This window comes from Trichoplax adhaerens, genomic scaffold (assembly GCF_000150275.1).
Source record: "Trichoplax adhaerens TRIADscaffold_5 genomic scaffold, whole genome shotgun sequence".
NCBI classification, from domain to species: Eukaryota; Metazoa; Placozoa; class Uniplacotomia; order Trichoplacea; family Trichoplacidae; genus Trichoplax; species Trichoplax adhaerens.
The window spans coordinates 6,165,603-6,182,404 of NW_002060947.1; the positions used below are offsets into that span (position 1 = coordinate 6,165,603).

At 32.3% G+C, this 16,802-nt stretch overlaps 4 protein-coding genes across 4 annotated transcripts; 3 read left to right on the forward strand and 1 right to left on the reverse strand.

The window, feature by feature from the left end:
* Positions 1-286: 286 nt before the first annotated feature.
* Positions 287-2,177, forward strand: TRIADDRAFT_56728 (uncharacterized protein; the record flags this gene model as incomplete). Its single annotated transcript, XM_002112536.1, has 3 exons — positions 287-349; positions 947-1,174; positions 2,112-2,177. The coding sequence occupies 3 exons, from the start codon at positions 287-289 to the stop codon at positions 2,175-2,177; spliced, it is 357 nt and encodes a 118-aa protein (XP_002112572.1).
* Positions 2,178-2,593: 416 nt separating this feature from the next.
* TRIADDRAFT_56729 (uncharacterized protein) lies at positions 2,594-5,117 on the forward strand (the record flags this gene model as incomplete). The annotated part of the gene is made up of 6 exons (XM_002112537.1): positions 2,594-2,701; positions 2,822-2,931; positions 3,054-3,204; positions 3,435-3,497; positions 3,636-3,741; positions 5,014-5,117. 6 exons carry the CDS (start codon positions 2,594-2,596, stop codon positions 5,115-5,117), a joined length of 642 nt encoding a protein of 213 aa, XP_002112573.1.
* A 1,538-nt stretch (positions 5,118-6,655) lies between these two features.
* Positions 6,656-11,583, forward strand: TRIADDRAFT_25488 (uncharacterized protein; the record flags this gene model as incomplete). The annotated part of the gene is made up of 12 exons (XM_002112538.1): positions 6,656-6,785; positions 8,352-8,451; positions 8,853-8,943; positions 9,336-9,407; positions 9,486-9,588; positions 9,794-9,861; positions 10,019-10,115; positions 10,287-10,448; positions 10,695-10,837; positions 10,983-11,103; positions 11,282-11,370; positions 11,509-11,583. The coding sequence occupies 12 exons, from the start codon at positions 6,656-6,658 to the stop codon at positions 11,581-11,583; spliced, it is 1,251 nt and encodes a 416-aa protein (XP_002112574.1).
* A 2,095-nt stretch (positions 11,584-13,678) lies between these two features.
* Positions 13,679-16,572, reverse strand: TRIADDRAFT_24853 (uncharacterized protein; the record flags this gene model as incomplete). The annotated part of the gene is made up of 8 exons (XM_002112980.1): positions 13,679-13,774; positions 13,893-13,969; positions 14,125-14,246; positions 14,345-14,415; positions 14,558-14,706; positions 15,519-15,607; positions 15,730-15,836; positions 16,504-16,572. Coding segments are annotated over 8 exons (780 nt in total), but the record flags the coding sequence as incomplete, so codon positions are not given.
* Between the last annotated feature and the right edge of the window lie 230 nt (positions 16,573-16,802).

The window sequence follows — 16,802 nt, forward strand, 5'->3', positions numbered from 1 at the left end:
TTTATTAATTTCAAAATTTATATGAGGATAATTCTGTATAAGTAATTCTATGCAGCTTTATATAAGTCTAAATTAAGAAGTATTTACTTGACAGAGGACAAGAATTCTTTTTAATTGATGCGTAAATTATAAAGATCTGGGATAATATTAATAGGGTTTTAAGATATTACAATGATTTAATGATCAATGACATTAATCGAATCAACTTAAGCTGATCATAACATAAAATTGTAATCCTATCAATTTTTGCCTATCTTTCCAAAATTGAAGAAGTTTAAGAAAACCGATGGAAAAAAATTCTGATAACGAAGAGCCAAAAACCACAATATGTTGCTGTTGTTTTACCAAGGTTAGTTTGATCTATTGCTTATAATAAGATTGTTAAACAACTGCTATTGCAATATAATGAATTAACTGAAAAGTTATTCTATAATACGAGTGTATGTGTTATATATCATGATATTAATCACAATCAATAATAAATCTCGGTCATCACTTTTCACTCCATTTTTCTTGTGGTTTTCATCATATTTCTTTTGGTATGAAATCTGTGATAATAATCCATAATAGACTCTAGAGTGTAAATCTTTTCAAATCAAGATTTTATATCATCGGTTACTAATATCGCAATCTTCAAAACGTAAATCACAATTACTAAAATTAAAACCCTATCCAAGTTAATTGAACATTCAAAATTAAATACTCATATATATGCACTGAATGCTTATTCAGTATTGATACCATTGGAATAATCGCCGTGCCACTCGATTAAAAATGCCTCATTTTACATTAAAATTTGAATTTGTTATCATCCGAATAAGCAGCAGATTGTTAAAGCTGTAACAACTTTTCGGTAGCTTTCGTTTCAATTTCTTACTGAAATTCACAAGAAAATTTTGTTCACTTTTTTTGTCTCATTAATCGCTTAATTTTTGAACTTTAACAGCGAAATAAGAAACAGACTACGTACCAGCAAAAACTGATCGTTTATCGTTCACGAAATACAGAAAATGACCAGTTGCTCATGTCTGATAGTGGTGTATCATTATATAGTGATTCTGATGCTGAAAGTACCATCGATGGAGTTGTAGAATCTTCAAATTGTTCAACCCAAGAAACAGATCGTAGAGATGATGAACCAGAAGTAGCTGAATCTAAAGTGCTATTAGAAAAGGTACGTGATTACTGGCGATTAAATTAATTTACTCCTTGAGAATCGCTCTCATGCATAAATCAGTATGGCCCATGTTGTGAACGTGTCTCCCCTACCCCTATCTGAAATAGCGTCGTCTGTATATATCTATAAAGGTTACTAATGTTAGCGGCTTGCAAGAGAAATTTTTCGTGATTTCTCTCCAAAGTCCCTGCTTAAGTACTTATGGACGCCATCGTTGAATACTTGCAACTGTACTTGAGTTTACTCCATTACTATAGGGCGAGTATACGTTGTGCCATGGACTACTAGATATATCTCTATCAGTGACTACTCAACTAAGATTCGCCCTCCCCTCCAAGCTGCAACTAAACATTTTTTCCCTTATGCTACAAAGAAAAAACAGAGACTACTTCAGATTTCCCCTGCAAGCTTTGAGGAGGAAATCTTAGCTGAGTAGTCCTATTCTTCGTGTTCCCTTGTTACCGCCATTACTGCTAAAGCCCGGCCAGTTTCATCCTGTACGTTTTTGTATGGGCAATTCTTAACATGACTTGAAAAGAAGGTCTGTAGTAAATGCTACCTGGAAATTTTACTGTCGACAGTAAAACATGTCTATTTGCCAGGCTAATTGCGTTGTTGCATAATTTCTAACTGTTAATTACAAACATTTCCTATGAGTTTTTATATACGTTTCAACACTCAGGACAGTGCTACCTACTACTATAAATTTCACTACACAGTACTTTAATGTCAGTATTAACCATACCCATAATCCAGTATATTAATTACTCAGATCACTGTATACTATTCTCCTTGACGGTAAGCTCAGTGATTTAGACTCGTCTTGAGACTCTGAAAAATTTCAGGATTTCTATTTAGGTTATTCTTCGAGAAGTACACACCGAGCGGCCAATAACAGAGCTGATCTATAACGTCGATAATTCGTATACTGCAGACAAGAGACGCCAATCCATTAGCTAGTAATGCATCGTATACTGACCAAATCACATTTACATTTTAGCGATCGTATTATCTACTGTATATACTATACCATACTAGTACATTGACTAGTGGCCCATAGCCAATATTCAATTGGCTACCCTCAAATTGGGAGTAGTTCATTGTAAATTCATTGCATGTGTATGTGCATCACTGAGGAATAAATCGATTTAAAAGGTCGAATTGAGTTGATTTACACCAACGAGAGAGAGCAAGCGAATAGACTACCGTGATATCAACTAGTGCGAAATGATAACTATAATGGATAAGAATCACAGGCGAAATTCAAAAGTTAATAAATCAGATAAACCACATTAATAGCAACTATAAATAGAAAGTATAGCTATAGTTATACCGGAATGACGACAATTCGATTATTAATAAGGTGCAAACAAATTGCTGACCATGAGAATCGCAATTATCTCTTAATGCTGTAGCATGAACCATCCTAATATTGTTCGAGTCTATCAATATTATCAAAATAAAACACTTCATGGTGTTATTGAAGAATACTGCTATTACAGCTTACACTTTGTCATGCTTAAGGTAACTGATAAATTATTCTTTCATTTCAATTTATCAATTTATTATCCTCTATTGCTTGTTAAATCGCATTGTAATAAAGAAAATATAGGCCTTTGCTGACTATTTTATTCTTGATGCTAGTCTCCTAAAGAAGTTCTATCCTGCCACGATCGAGTTCGAATCCTGCTATCCATATCTCGAGCTCTAAATTATCTGCATAACCGTGACATTGTACATAATAACTTAACAAGGTATCAATTGATTATCAACAAATTGTTTCAATAATTGAAATACCAGCTGAATGAATTCTTTTCAATGAATCTATTTCCAGCGATAATATACTTATTAATCGTGAAAATGTCATCAAAATTAGCCATGGCGGATATCACAGTATTTTCAACCACGTCAATCGTGAAATTATAGCTAACGATCTGCGATTTAAATGCCATGCTCAAGGCTATTACAGCAAGGCTGCACTACATGGTAAAGTGCAATTCGATAACGATGTCTACAGTTTCGGAGCCGTAAGTTTTATTATATGCTTGTAGCTTAGCTAGATTATCTAAAGTGAAAGTGTAGACAGTATTCCCTGAGTTGAGTACAATTTCAAGTTAGGCCAAATTGCAGTAAATCTGCTATAATTAGCTCTAATAAATGCTGAGCTATAATTGACAATAAATCTATTCAGCACGTACTTTCATGCTGCAAGAGGAGAAATAGAATAAGCAACTCATATTATATACTGCTTGATTAGGCTTTATTTTTAATGGTAAGAGGTGAGGAATATTATAGTGGAGAACAAGAATATCTACAGAACGTAAGTTAAGCTTCAATGGGTACAACACATAATGTATCTAATTCATCTTGATCAGATGTTATTCATATTGCAAAGATTAATTTATCTAAGTATACAACTATGATATATCATCAACATTTCGCTTTAATACAACTTTAGAAAGATTTACTGAAGTCTGAATCCAACTGGTCCCAATTAAGAGATACACGTATCGTTTATTGGCCTAAACTGCCTACATCATGGTCATCCCTACGTACTTTATCAGGTAAAGCTTCTGGTAAAAATCTCAGAAAGGACATGTTAAAATTATCAAGGCGTTGTCTCAAACAAGTACGATCAAGACCTCGAACAATCAGCCAAGTAAGTTGTTATTAAAGTTGATCAAGTTTAATGAATATTCTTAGTAATTAAGAGCAGAAAGTTTGAACGCATTTGAGTAAAAAAAGGATAGTTTTCTTAATTATTATCTGCGTATTTCTCCCTAGGTAAAGGCTAAGATAGAAAATTGGGAATTGATCTATTTCTAAAGCTTATGCAAATTTTCAACTTGAGTTTCAGTTTTATTTTTTTAATCCAAATTGGTTATTGATTAAGAAGCGCCTTCGATACGTTTCTTATATCATGGTTAGTTTCTATTTTGGCCATTTATGATAGTAAGAATAGCTTCATCCAAGATGAAATTGGGGATAAAATATTATTAAATCTTGATTCTACGTTACGGCAATATTGTAATACTAGCTGTATTATAGCTAAAGCTTCCATGGGCTAGCCGGAAATGTAGCTAAACCGAATACCGGCAAATAAATTAAATTATATCATCAATGTTGCGAGTAGAAAAATGAGCGTATCTCTTTTACTAAAAGGGATTTATATACAATGAGCATGTTAATCAATATGTGATATTTTAACAAAGTTAGGATCTTTCTATAATATTAAATCTTAGCTCCATGTCACAGTAAATATTATAATTATGCTAGTCCTCGTCAAAAAAAAAAAATACAGAATTACAGTATCTGCTCTTCGCTTAATTACGAGTATTCTGGTTGAATAAAGATCGAAATATCATCTCTCTACTTGAAAATTCTCTCCAGTCATTGTTTCTAACTCTCAACTGCAGACTGAAAATTTGAAAATATCAAAGTTGCTCTCTAATAATACAGCTCTAAACATTGGGCCAAATCTACAGTCGCATTAAACTACCTACATTACGTTATATTCTTTGAGCAAAGATATAAAACATCATCTCTCTGATAGTATAACTTTGACAAGATGCCACTGCATATATAGTAGTTCAATATCAATTTTTATAACAAAAATACAGTTAACACTTGATTAATAATTAATTAGGCTAGATGGATGTTCACTGTGAAAGTTATATCGTTGCTAAACCTTATGGGTGATGTAAGCGCTGAAATAATTAAAAAATTCAAATTTGCAAAGTTTGATATAAAATTATTTAAACTGGCCGATTTGGTTATTCAAAACTGACTCCAATAACTCTATAACCGTACTTGAATTCTCTCCTATTTTAAAACAGAAATATCAATATGGAAGTTGCGTGCTAATAGCCCAACTCGAACTGTTTTGAGCAAACCATGGACTACTAGATACGCGTATATAGGTGCATCTAGTAGTCCATAGGCAAACACTATAGAATATCTGCCATGGGCTGTAGGATGAGAATTCTTGTAGAGTAAAGATAATAAATATCATCACTCCACCTGAAAATTCTCTCCAACCTTCATTTCTTGCTCAGAAAATGTAGCCTGGAAATTGAAGAAAAATGTCAAGACTCAAACCGTTTCTATCAATAGATTCAACGGAAATTAGGGGGACAATATTTGCTATCAGCCGAAGTCTACTTTGCCTTGGTAGTTAGGAGGATGAAAAATTTCACTTACGCTTCTTTCCTAGGAAAATATAGCCTGGAAATTGAGAAAATGCCAAGACTTAAACCGTTTCTAGAAACAGTTTCAGCGGTTATTAGGGGGGGATAATACCTACTATTAAGCGAAGCCTGCTATGCCTTTTATAGCTGGAGTGAGGAAAATTTCACTTACGCTACTTTACGCCGCAAATGTAACCTGAAGCATAGACTACTAGAAATTGCCATAGTAGTCATTTCTAATAGTCCATGGCTTTAGTCGCTCGAGGGAGACAAATTCCACTTCAAGGGTGCAAGCAAATAGCCACCAAATTCAGTCACCCCTCGCGTATTTATTTATTTCTCTCCGTCTTTTTTCTGTAGCACCCCATGATACATGATGCCATATATAGAAAATGTACACAGTAGAGTAATCCAGTAGAAATTGACTAAGCATTATAATAATTAAGGGAATAATAATTATTATAATCCGTTTTCTTTAGAAGAACAATCTTGTCCAATCACCTGCAGCCTTCTAACGTCAACAGAAATGTGTATATTAACGATGCATAATTCATTTTCGCATTTCTACAGTGTATTGATTTGAATATCAAGCCTAGCGTAGTTTAGAAAGTGCTCTCCCTACCTGATTGAAGTTCAATTTGCCAAGAGAATCCACATTCAAGAGGAAAAGATGACCATGGCGAGACGACTACAACACGTAATCTATCAGACCGGAAGGATCCCACGTTTAATCTCATCACCGAATGTAAGATGCAAATAAGAACTGTTTTTGTTTACAATCAGTGAACATCGGTTGATCAATCAATTCCATGTCATGATAGCATGATAATGATGACTGTAGAGCCATTTTTGATCATGGCGATGTTGGATTGGGATCGATTACAACAATTCCTGTCACGATGATCGTCTTGATCGAGACGACTACAACACGTAATCTATCAGACCAGGATGATAGCACGTTTAATCTCATCATCGAATGAAAGATGCAATGAGAATTATCTTTGTTTACAATTCGTGAACATCGGTTGATCAATCGATTCCATGTCATGATAGCAAGATGATGATGACTGTAAAATCATTTTTCATCACGGCGATGTTTGATCGGGATGGATTGCAACAATTCCCGTCATGGTAATCGCCTTGATCAACGCAGTAACATGAACATCATCGGGGTCAAGTCAAGATTATCCATCTTGCAATGATGATAATAAGGCGTATCGAATTCATTTTTTTTTTTTTTTTTTTCAATCATTAGATCCATCGAGTAACCCCAACAGCTGTTACCGGTATGATGCAGATTAAACACTTTTCTATCCATGAACATCAAAGTATGCAACTACTAGATCAACATGGCATTCGTACGCCTCAAAGTCGAGTAGCTACAACGCCAATTCAAGTTCATGAAGTAGCATCCACGTTAGGTATGAATTTGTAAGCCATTGGATAGGTTAAAAACTAGACTTTTCTTGCATGATCTAACTTAAAATAGATGTACTTGATGATAATCGATGATCCTTTTTCTTTCAAAATATCAAAGTAAACGACTTATGTTTATTTATTTGCGTACCATTGGATTGATTGATTGATGATGAGGCATTTTACATCGTCTAGCTTAGTTAAAAAGTGTAGTATATCTACGTGGCGATAATGAATCGATGATCCTTTTTTCATTCTAAATGTTAAGATTAATGACTAATATTCATTTATTTATACGCCATTGAATAGGTTAATGATTTGACATTTTTTGACATCGTCTAGCTTAGATAAAAAGTACAACGTGTACTTGGTGATAATATTAATATAACTGATCATTCTTTTTCTTTCTAAATGTCAAGATTGACGTTAATGTTCAATCGTTTATACACCATCGAATAGGGAATGACTAGACATTTTTACATCGTCTAACTTAGATAAAAAAGTACAATATGTACTTGGTAATAATTGCAATATCAATCGATCATTCTCTTTTCTTTCTAAATGTTAAAGTTAGTGCTTAATGTTCTTTCATTTGCACGCCATTGAATAGATTAATGATTAGACACTTTTTTACATCGTCTAGCTTAGGTAAAAAGTATAATATGTACGTGGTGGCAATTTTGATATAATCGATCATATTTTTTTCTTTCTAAATGTTAAGATTAACATGTCATATTCACTGACCTGCAGCTATGTTTTATTTACTGCAAGATCGAATGATCCGGCTGTAATCAATTTTATTCTCCATGTTAACAGTTTAAGAATGATTCTTATAGTATAGACAACATCGTTAATGGTAGTCAAGACGATATTTTCCCTCTATAGTTCTTTCTACTTTCTCAATCGTCTTGTTTTCTTGTTGACCTAAGATATTGAAACTAGTCAAGTAGCGTTACTTTAGTCACAGTAGTAAACGTACTCTTCACTGAAGATCTAATTGATGCTATTAGAACACTTAGTAGTATAATGTAATTGAGAATATACTTCAAGTGAAAACAGTAGTGAACAAATATCTCAATCGTCTTATTTTCTTGCTGAGCTAAGATACTGATTCAAGTCAAAGAGCGTACTTTTAGCAGAGTAATAAATATATTGCCCACTGAAGATCTTACTCATGCAGTTAGAATACTTGGCAGAACAACATATTTTAGAATAGGCCCTTAATCGAAGACAGTAGTGAATGCCTCGTATTTTTTTTTCTCCGATACCAAAATAATAGTAAACTATTGGATTAGGATAGTATGTAGGATTACTTCTACAAGAATAAGATAGGACCCAATCGGTACTACACTTTGAACGAGCTATCTTGGTAGTTGGTACCATTATACGAGTACCATTGACATTTGGATTATTATTTATTTCTACGGCAATAAAAATGCCATATATTGATTTAGGTACTACATTTTGAACCATCTATCATAATGTCGTTATACAAGTGCTTTTAAGCAAAAACACTTTAATTGAGATAGAGTTAAATTTAATGTTTTTGCATCAATGTTACTCATGGACAGGCAGCAAAGATGTTGTTGTAAAAGCACAAGTCTTGGCTGGTGGAAGAGGTAAAGGCCTCTTTGAGTCCGGTTTAAAAGGAGGTGTGAAAATTGCCTACTCGTAAGTAAAGTATTGCACACAAACCGATAAAAGTTGGTGCCAAAGGAAGGCATACCTTCTACAAAATAATATTCATTCGTGATTCTTACAATTCTCTAAAGCTAAATTTAAAACAATGACTACGTTATTTAAAGTTCTAGCTTGATTCGTTTAAAAAACATCTAGAAATAAATTGGCTATTAGATGAATCATAGGAAAATAGTACTTCTATTTTTCGTAGTTTATTGAATCCAATGTTAAAGCAAAGACGACGAAATCCGTTAATGCACTCGTATATATGTCGTTTACCGTATAGATAATCGATCATTTTGTAAAATGACTGATGGTGCAGTTAAATAGTTTGGCATGCAGTTATAAGGATACATGATAAACTTACCAGCTACTGTTTGTTCGTAATGTAGACCTGATGAGGCTAAAACTATTGCAGCTAATATGCTTGGTCACAAATTAATCACGAAGCAGACAGGAGGGGCTGGGGTGCTATGTAACAAGGTCAGTATCAGATGGTAATTTAATTCGAACTAATTTTTGACTAGCGTTATTCTGTAAAGCAGTCCCAAATTCGTTTAAGATTAAAATACAGAGTCATTCTGAACTGATTGCATATAAGGATGAATTTTACTGTAATAATTTAGATAATCTGATTGAAGCTAAATAGTCTTTGTTAATTGCAAGATGAAATCTAATTTCTGTAATAATGTGAAGTTTACCAGAAACTGTAGTTCTTGTTCTATTATTCGGAAGATATTCTATTACCATTCCAAATGGCAACGAAAGAGACTTAACTTATTTTCTTGCATGAATATGCCCAAATGGCGATAATTATATTTATTTCAATTTTTAGCTCTCATTAATTGCAATACCACACATTTGCATTCGCTTAGGTAATGGTGTCGGAACGTTTATATCCTCGACGTGAGTACTATTTTGCCATTACTATGGACCCAACATCGATGGTTAGTCTGTACAAGAGACATAATATCTACAGGCAGAGTTATTTCAGATTAAATGACATTGACAAATGATGCTATTAGGGCCCTATTATTATTGCCAGTAATCAAGGAGGTGTAGATATAGAGACAGTTGCAGCCGAAACACCTGAGGCAATTATTAAGCAACCTATTGATATTATCGAAGGTAGATAAAATCAAGCCTGTGATTCAGAATCGAATAGATTGTGCTTTGTCAGCTAGCAATAAATTTGAGAACTTAATCTTTGATATGATAATAAATTAAATGTTACGACGAAAACTATTGCTAATATAAAGTATTAATTGGATGGCTTGAGTATTAAACTATCTTACTTGTTGATTTTATATATTATTTCGTACCAAATTTCAAGGCCTAAATCGGGACACCGCATTATCTATAGCACGTAAAGTAGGCTTTGGTCCGGAATATATCGATCAGGTATACAATTTTGTTGGACATTATTGACTTAAATACAATAATCAACCGTAGCAAGATTCACAGTAGTTAGTTATTGCCTGATACCTAATTTAATAAACTAAATTTTCAAAAATATAACGCTTCTAATTGTATATTACGGGATTCTATTATTATTTAGGCGACTGATATCATTCAAAAGTTATATAGCGTATTTATTGAGAATGATGCGCTGATGGTGGAAATTAATCCAATGACCGAAGATAGCAATGGAAATGGTAAGTTGATGCTTTACATCGTATGTTGTAATAGTAAATATAGTGAGTACCAGCATAATCCTATGTAAAGAGTATTTTATTCTGATATTTGTAAAGATTGGATAAGAAATTCTTATATTCATACCAATGTTGACTAAATTTTTCTGTGTTGTTGTCATTCGTTCGAATTAGTATATTGCATGGATGCCAAAGTAAAGCTAGATACGAGTGCGCTATTTCGTCACAAAAATTTAGCTGAATTGCGCGATTGGAGTCAAGAGGATCCTCGTGATGTCGCAGCTTCCAAAGCAGATCTCAATTATATAGGATTAGATGGATCTATCGGTTGCTTGGGTTTGTCATAATTTATGGGCATCATTTCATTACTTGTATATTTTCACTGTCTCTAACATTAGAATATTAAATGGTAGCGCATAGGATCTAAATAACATCCATCTATTCCTAATGGATTTAATATAAATAAATGTTACCTATATCTGCTGAAATAGCTAATGTTTCCATGCTGACCTTAAATTAACTGCCATTTACAGGTAATAGCTAATTTTGCAATATTTACGCAAAGTTTTCAATTTTAATTAGTTAATGGCGCTGGTTTAGCAATGTCTACTATGGACATAATCAAACTACATGGAGGTTTACCTGCCAACTTTCTAGATGTGGGTGGCGGTGCTACAGCTGATCAAGTTACTCAAGCATTTCAGATTATTAGTAGCGATCAGCACGTAAGTTTTTTCTTTTATAACCATCTTAATGTTGATCGTGCTAAATTTTATCCGCCTAAATAACAACGAATAATATTACATAAAGCCACATAAATAATCTATTCTTTTTATTTATAACTTACTTGCTTCCACGGCACTCATTCAGGTCAATGCTGTTTTAGTTAACATATTTGGTGGTATAATGCGTTGTGATGTTATTGCAAAAGGCATTGTTGCTGCCGCTGATCAATTGAAACTTAAAATTCCCATAATTGTACGATTGCAAGGTAACGATAGAAACGAATAGAATGGCATACATATACCATGTGCAATGGTGCATGTCGTTAACCACTACATACGCGTATATATATAGTACCCATTTCTACTCGAAATTAATGTCTCTAAGCTTAATATTTTCAATAGTGATCATCTTATACGCATATATATGTTCAATTTCTCATCTAGGAACTCGTGTAGAAGATGCCAAGGCCGTTATTGGTGCTAGCAAATTTCATATATTATCCTGTGATGATCTTGATGAAGCAGCTAAGCTGGTATTAATGCTCGAGCATATTGACAAATGAGAAATTAGATACAGTAGTAGCTATGAATTTTATTCAATTGCTTGAGAATAAAATATATTCATTCAATAGACAAACTGCCTTAAGTTTACTTTGTTAATTTGTTTCTAGGCTGTCAAAGTAGCTAGCATTGTGAGCCTAGCAAAAGAAGCTTCCGTTGAGGTTGATTTCACTTTACCGATTTAAAAGCCATGCAAATATCTACCGAATTTCTAATAGAGCTTTAAGTTAGACTGGAATATTTCTATGCATTTACCGTATTTAATATGTAGTGAGATAAAATTTAAATTAATCTATCCGAGAGATATTGCAATTATCTTGGTTTATCCACAAATTCTAGATACAGGAATACTCATATTTTGCAAATTTATAGAAGCAATAATACGATCTACTGTATACTAATTTAAGAAAATATAACTTACGACGAGTAAAATATTATCTGTGCAACGAAAGTATATCAGATCTTGCTAAGCATGAATGTTTACGTGTAGTAAATAAAATGAAGAAAACAATTGCAATCTTACTGAAACGTTTTGTTGATGTAGTTAAGATCGCAGATTGTTATACTTCTTAAAAACATCATTTAAAGCAAACCAATTTGATTATGAAAGCAATAAAATTTTAGCAATGAGGTATATGATGTCTTCTGGGATTCATAATTGCAACTCCAACAATGAACTTTATACATTCGTCATTTGTGACCTTGGAGGAAATTAACATATCTTTTACCACAAATGCTACGTCTACAATATATGATTGTTATTGTAGGGACTTAATTTCGAAATAAATGGGCATCACAGCCTACTAGAATTTTAAGTTGTAGTCTTCATATATAATTTACTATAGTTATCAAATATGCAAATACATAGCAATATAAACTTGATTTTATATCTAAAATCTAGGGATTAGCGATGTGTAAATGGGAACTCAGCATATTAGAATTTAAATTGTATTCTGTATAATTTTACTGCAGTTATCAAATATGTGAATAAACAGTAATATTCTGTAAATTTGATTTTTAAATTCACAGCGTAGGATCAGCAATGTATAAATGGGAGCTACACAATGTAGAGTATCAGTGATGCATAGTATCAATTTATTCGTTTCTTGCTGAAACAAGATATTACAAAACATGATATGCCATTGATATATTACTTCAATATTCTTATTCTCTTGAAAACTGGGATATCTATTATTCTTTAGTGAGCAGCCGTAGTTACAGGAGTAATCTATTTGCATATGACAAAATAGATGCGATTATCATGGTATATTGTCATCCATCATTGAATGGAATAGAATAACGATTATTTTTTGGTGTGGGTTGTATAATCATAGATAAAAATAAATGTTATATTGTTATAATTACGATTGATTAGATCCAATCAACAATAAATCAGATGCATATAGTATAGTTATACATGTTGCTGGACATATTTTTTCATCAAATATTGCTTATCTATTGTAAGAGCTATTATGGTATCAATAATGATCCGTGAATGATCAGTAAATGATACTTGCCATTCAGAAATGCGATATACGATTAATAAAAGGCTGTCAGTATTCTCGATGCTCTTGTATCGACTAAGGGAGTTTACTCAAACTAAAACTAACCTAAAATTCTAGTGATGAACTTATAATTTGTCAGATTAAAATTGTAAGCTATATGTATTCGGTCCTTCACAAACAGTGTAATGATATCCTAGCTATAACACGTCCAGCCATATTGGTAGGAACTATTACTATGACTAATACAGCAACAGCTAAAATTTTCTCATGCCAAACACTTAAAAAATAAGAATATATGTATGGCACGATAGGAATTTAATGAATTACAGAATGATAACTTTTAATCATGTAATGATTTAATATTAATGCGACAAATATGTGAAGACCGACAACATTTATAATTTAGTATTTTCGTCAATTTTAAACTGTCAAAACAAATTATAACCAGCCTTGTATGTTACCAGTACACTATACTGCCTGACTGAAAAGATACAATTTTGTTCCTATATTGCTTATTCTTTGTTCAACCGTTGCTAAATGTAGAGCAATAAAGAATCAATCTACATCAATAAAAGGATAGCTTGCTCCAATTATCTTGCTTAATTTTCGGTACAATTTTTCGAATTTGGGTCGATGAGTTGGCTCCTAAGTAAATATAATTATAAAAAAAGGAAATTGGAGATCACTCGGAGTCATTTATTGCTGTTATTATAAAGAAATAGAATGGTTTAAAGTTATTACTTTCTGTTCAAGGCATTACAGAATAATAATATATTTAATGTTTATTAACCTGAGAGTTACAATCACGAAGAATATTATAAATGTTCATAGGGCAAAATTCTGGCTTTTCAAGATAGTGACCCTTCAAAACCTGCGATAAAATTTAAATATTTTAAATTATGGATTATTTATGATATCCCTAATAATGCTTTTTTTAATTAAGGTTATAGTATCATTTAAAGCGTTTTATGTAGGAGATAGTATCTCACCTTTCTAGCTACCTCTGAATTACGCAATTCCGTATAAGGGCGCAAACCTCCAGTAAAAAGCTCCCACAAAAGTACACCTACAAAATATATAATCATTAAGGCAGCTATGTCAGAAATGAAGTAATACTCTCCATCACTTACGAATTAGTTCGTTAACTATAGTTTTTAAGAGACCTTACTGAAAAGCAATCAAGTGGTATATTTTTACAATTTAATATCAATATCGGCTTACCAAAAGACCAAACATCTGATTTATTGCTGAATTTACGATAACCTAGGACTTCTGGAGCTGCCCAACGGACTGCAAAAACAGCTTCTTCAGAGGCCAGGTAGTACTGACTATCAATAACACACCTGGATCGAAAAGAATAGATTTTAATTTACGACCGAAATATAAGATCTTAGAGAACGATTAAATTTATTGACTATGATACTATATGTTTGTTGCTAACTTTGCTAAACCAAAGTCGGCAACTTTAATAATTTGTATATTTGTCCCACCAATAAGGCAGTTGCGCGCTGCCTAGAAATATGATTGAATCTTCATTAAAATCGCAAAATTTACGTTCGTAAACTAATAAAATATAGGAATTTATGCGAATTATTTTTATATAAATAAGTATCAGCCCTATATTCTTTTTTATACGGTAAATAAGCTACTGCACCAGATCGCGATGGATGAAATTGTTTTCTTCTAAATACAGCATCGCTGAGCATATTTGAAGCGCCATATTCAAGAGTACTTCTACCGTTTGCTGAGAACTTAAAGCAGTTGTTGAACTGAAATGTTCCCTTAAATAATCCAACAAGCAGCCTAAAGTTTTTACAATCGAATATTAACGTTAGTAATTTATTCATAGTACAGTTATAAAATAATTATACTAGATTTAGTCCGTTGCCGGATATAGTGAAAATATCAGCCTTTTATCCGAAAATGATAAGAATACAATCTATTCCAAAGGATTCAATTTCAAATAATTAATAAAGATATCCTGATACTCATCAGAAATGGGTTAGAGCAAAATATTTACAATACAATAGTTAACTCTTTATGGGCAATAAGTGATTCCATAGTGATTCTATAGTGATTACATTAATCCCAGTTTTCAAATTTTGACCAGTAACTTCGCATTAAAATGTAATTAATATCGAGATTAAGATGAACCTTATAATAATTGCTGATACGATGACTGAAATTTATAAATAATTTAACACCAACTAAAAGTAATTTTTGGAGCCATGTGCAGTCATTACAAATTTATACAGCATCATACTATATTAAAATATTTTACATATCCTGTTATTTATGTAAATTCTGAAACTTATCACAGATTTTTAATTATGATGATGAGTAACTTCCCATTGAAATATAATCAATGTCGAGATTAAGATGAACCTTATAATAATTATTAATACGTTGACTGAAAATTAAAATGATTCAGTGCCAATTAAAAATATTTTTGAAAAGATATCGGAGTCAAGTATAGTCGTTCCAAATTTATATAGCATCATACTAGATTTAGCACATGTTATTTATCCTGTTGCTTATGTAAAATAAGCCATGATAGGTGAATCTAACTAAGGTAAGCGAAAGGACAACAGTATATTCAAATTTAAAATGCTTACCTCGAGACATAAACTCGGAAATAATGAATAATGGTTTGCCAATGCTACATATCCCGTAGAGTTGGACTAAATTTTCATGCTTCAGTTTACTAAAGAAATAAAATACGATATTATAAACAGCTATGATAAGTATTTTCCTTTAGTAGCAGTCAGTTGGATAGATATATTAAAAATGGATGGTAGGTAACAACGAGATAAACTCAAAACTAACTGCATGACTTTTGCTTCTCTTAAGAAATCCTCTTCTGACATGGAATCAGACTTTAACATTTTAACGGCAACTTCAATGGAATTACGATAGGTACCAAAATAGACAACCTAGAGATTTAGATGAAATAATGAACTTTATGAACATGTTAACAGTGCAATATGCATCTTAATTAAAATAATCCGCTAGAGATAAGCTTTGTTGGTTATTTGTAATACGACAATGTTATGGCACTAAGTTACCTAAATTATAGAGTTTAAGAAAGTATTGTTGCTGACAGTATTTCAGTATTATAGCATGGCTCTGAGCCTTTTAGAAGGGTAGTTTTCAGGGGTTATAGTAGCAGTACTACATTCTTACTAGATCTTTCGACAGATTAGGATAGTAATCTGTAGAAGCAACTCAAAGTAAGTGCTTTACGTTAGACTAGTAAACTTGTCAGGAAATAGTCCGTGACAAACATATTAAATTTGCATTCGCGAATAATCAGATAATGCTAGTTATGATTAACAGCTACAGTTGTAAAAATTGTTTCGGCTCTATATTAAGAGTTAATTAGGTCAGTAATAAGTATAGATTTGTCGACAAGTAATAACTTCTTTCATTTCCTTGACATCGCAGCTTTATGTGACTTATTGTGGTAAATGTTAATTGTATAATTATCATCAGATCTAGCAAATAAATATTTAACATTTATCTAGCGATCGATAACTAAAATTACACATTTATTATATAATTATAAAATGAGCTGAATTAGTTAATTCACTATTGCATTACTCCAAATTGGCCTCTTCCCAGTTGCTTTCCAATTTGTAAGTCATTTCGGTTAATTTCGAAAATATCTTTTCATTAATAGATTAATAAAATATCAATAGATGCACACGCAATTTTGGTGCAGGCAGCTACATGATCCCATTGTAATTATTTTCATCCTTAGATACTTTTAGTAATAATAAATCGATATCATAAATTACTCTAGTATCGGCATACCTCGGCCTAATTCGCTAATAACGGGGATAAATTCTTCCGTGTAAGGTTTAGAAAGTTTAGTAGTCAAACCTATAGAACAGCAGGAT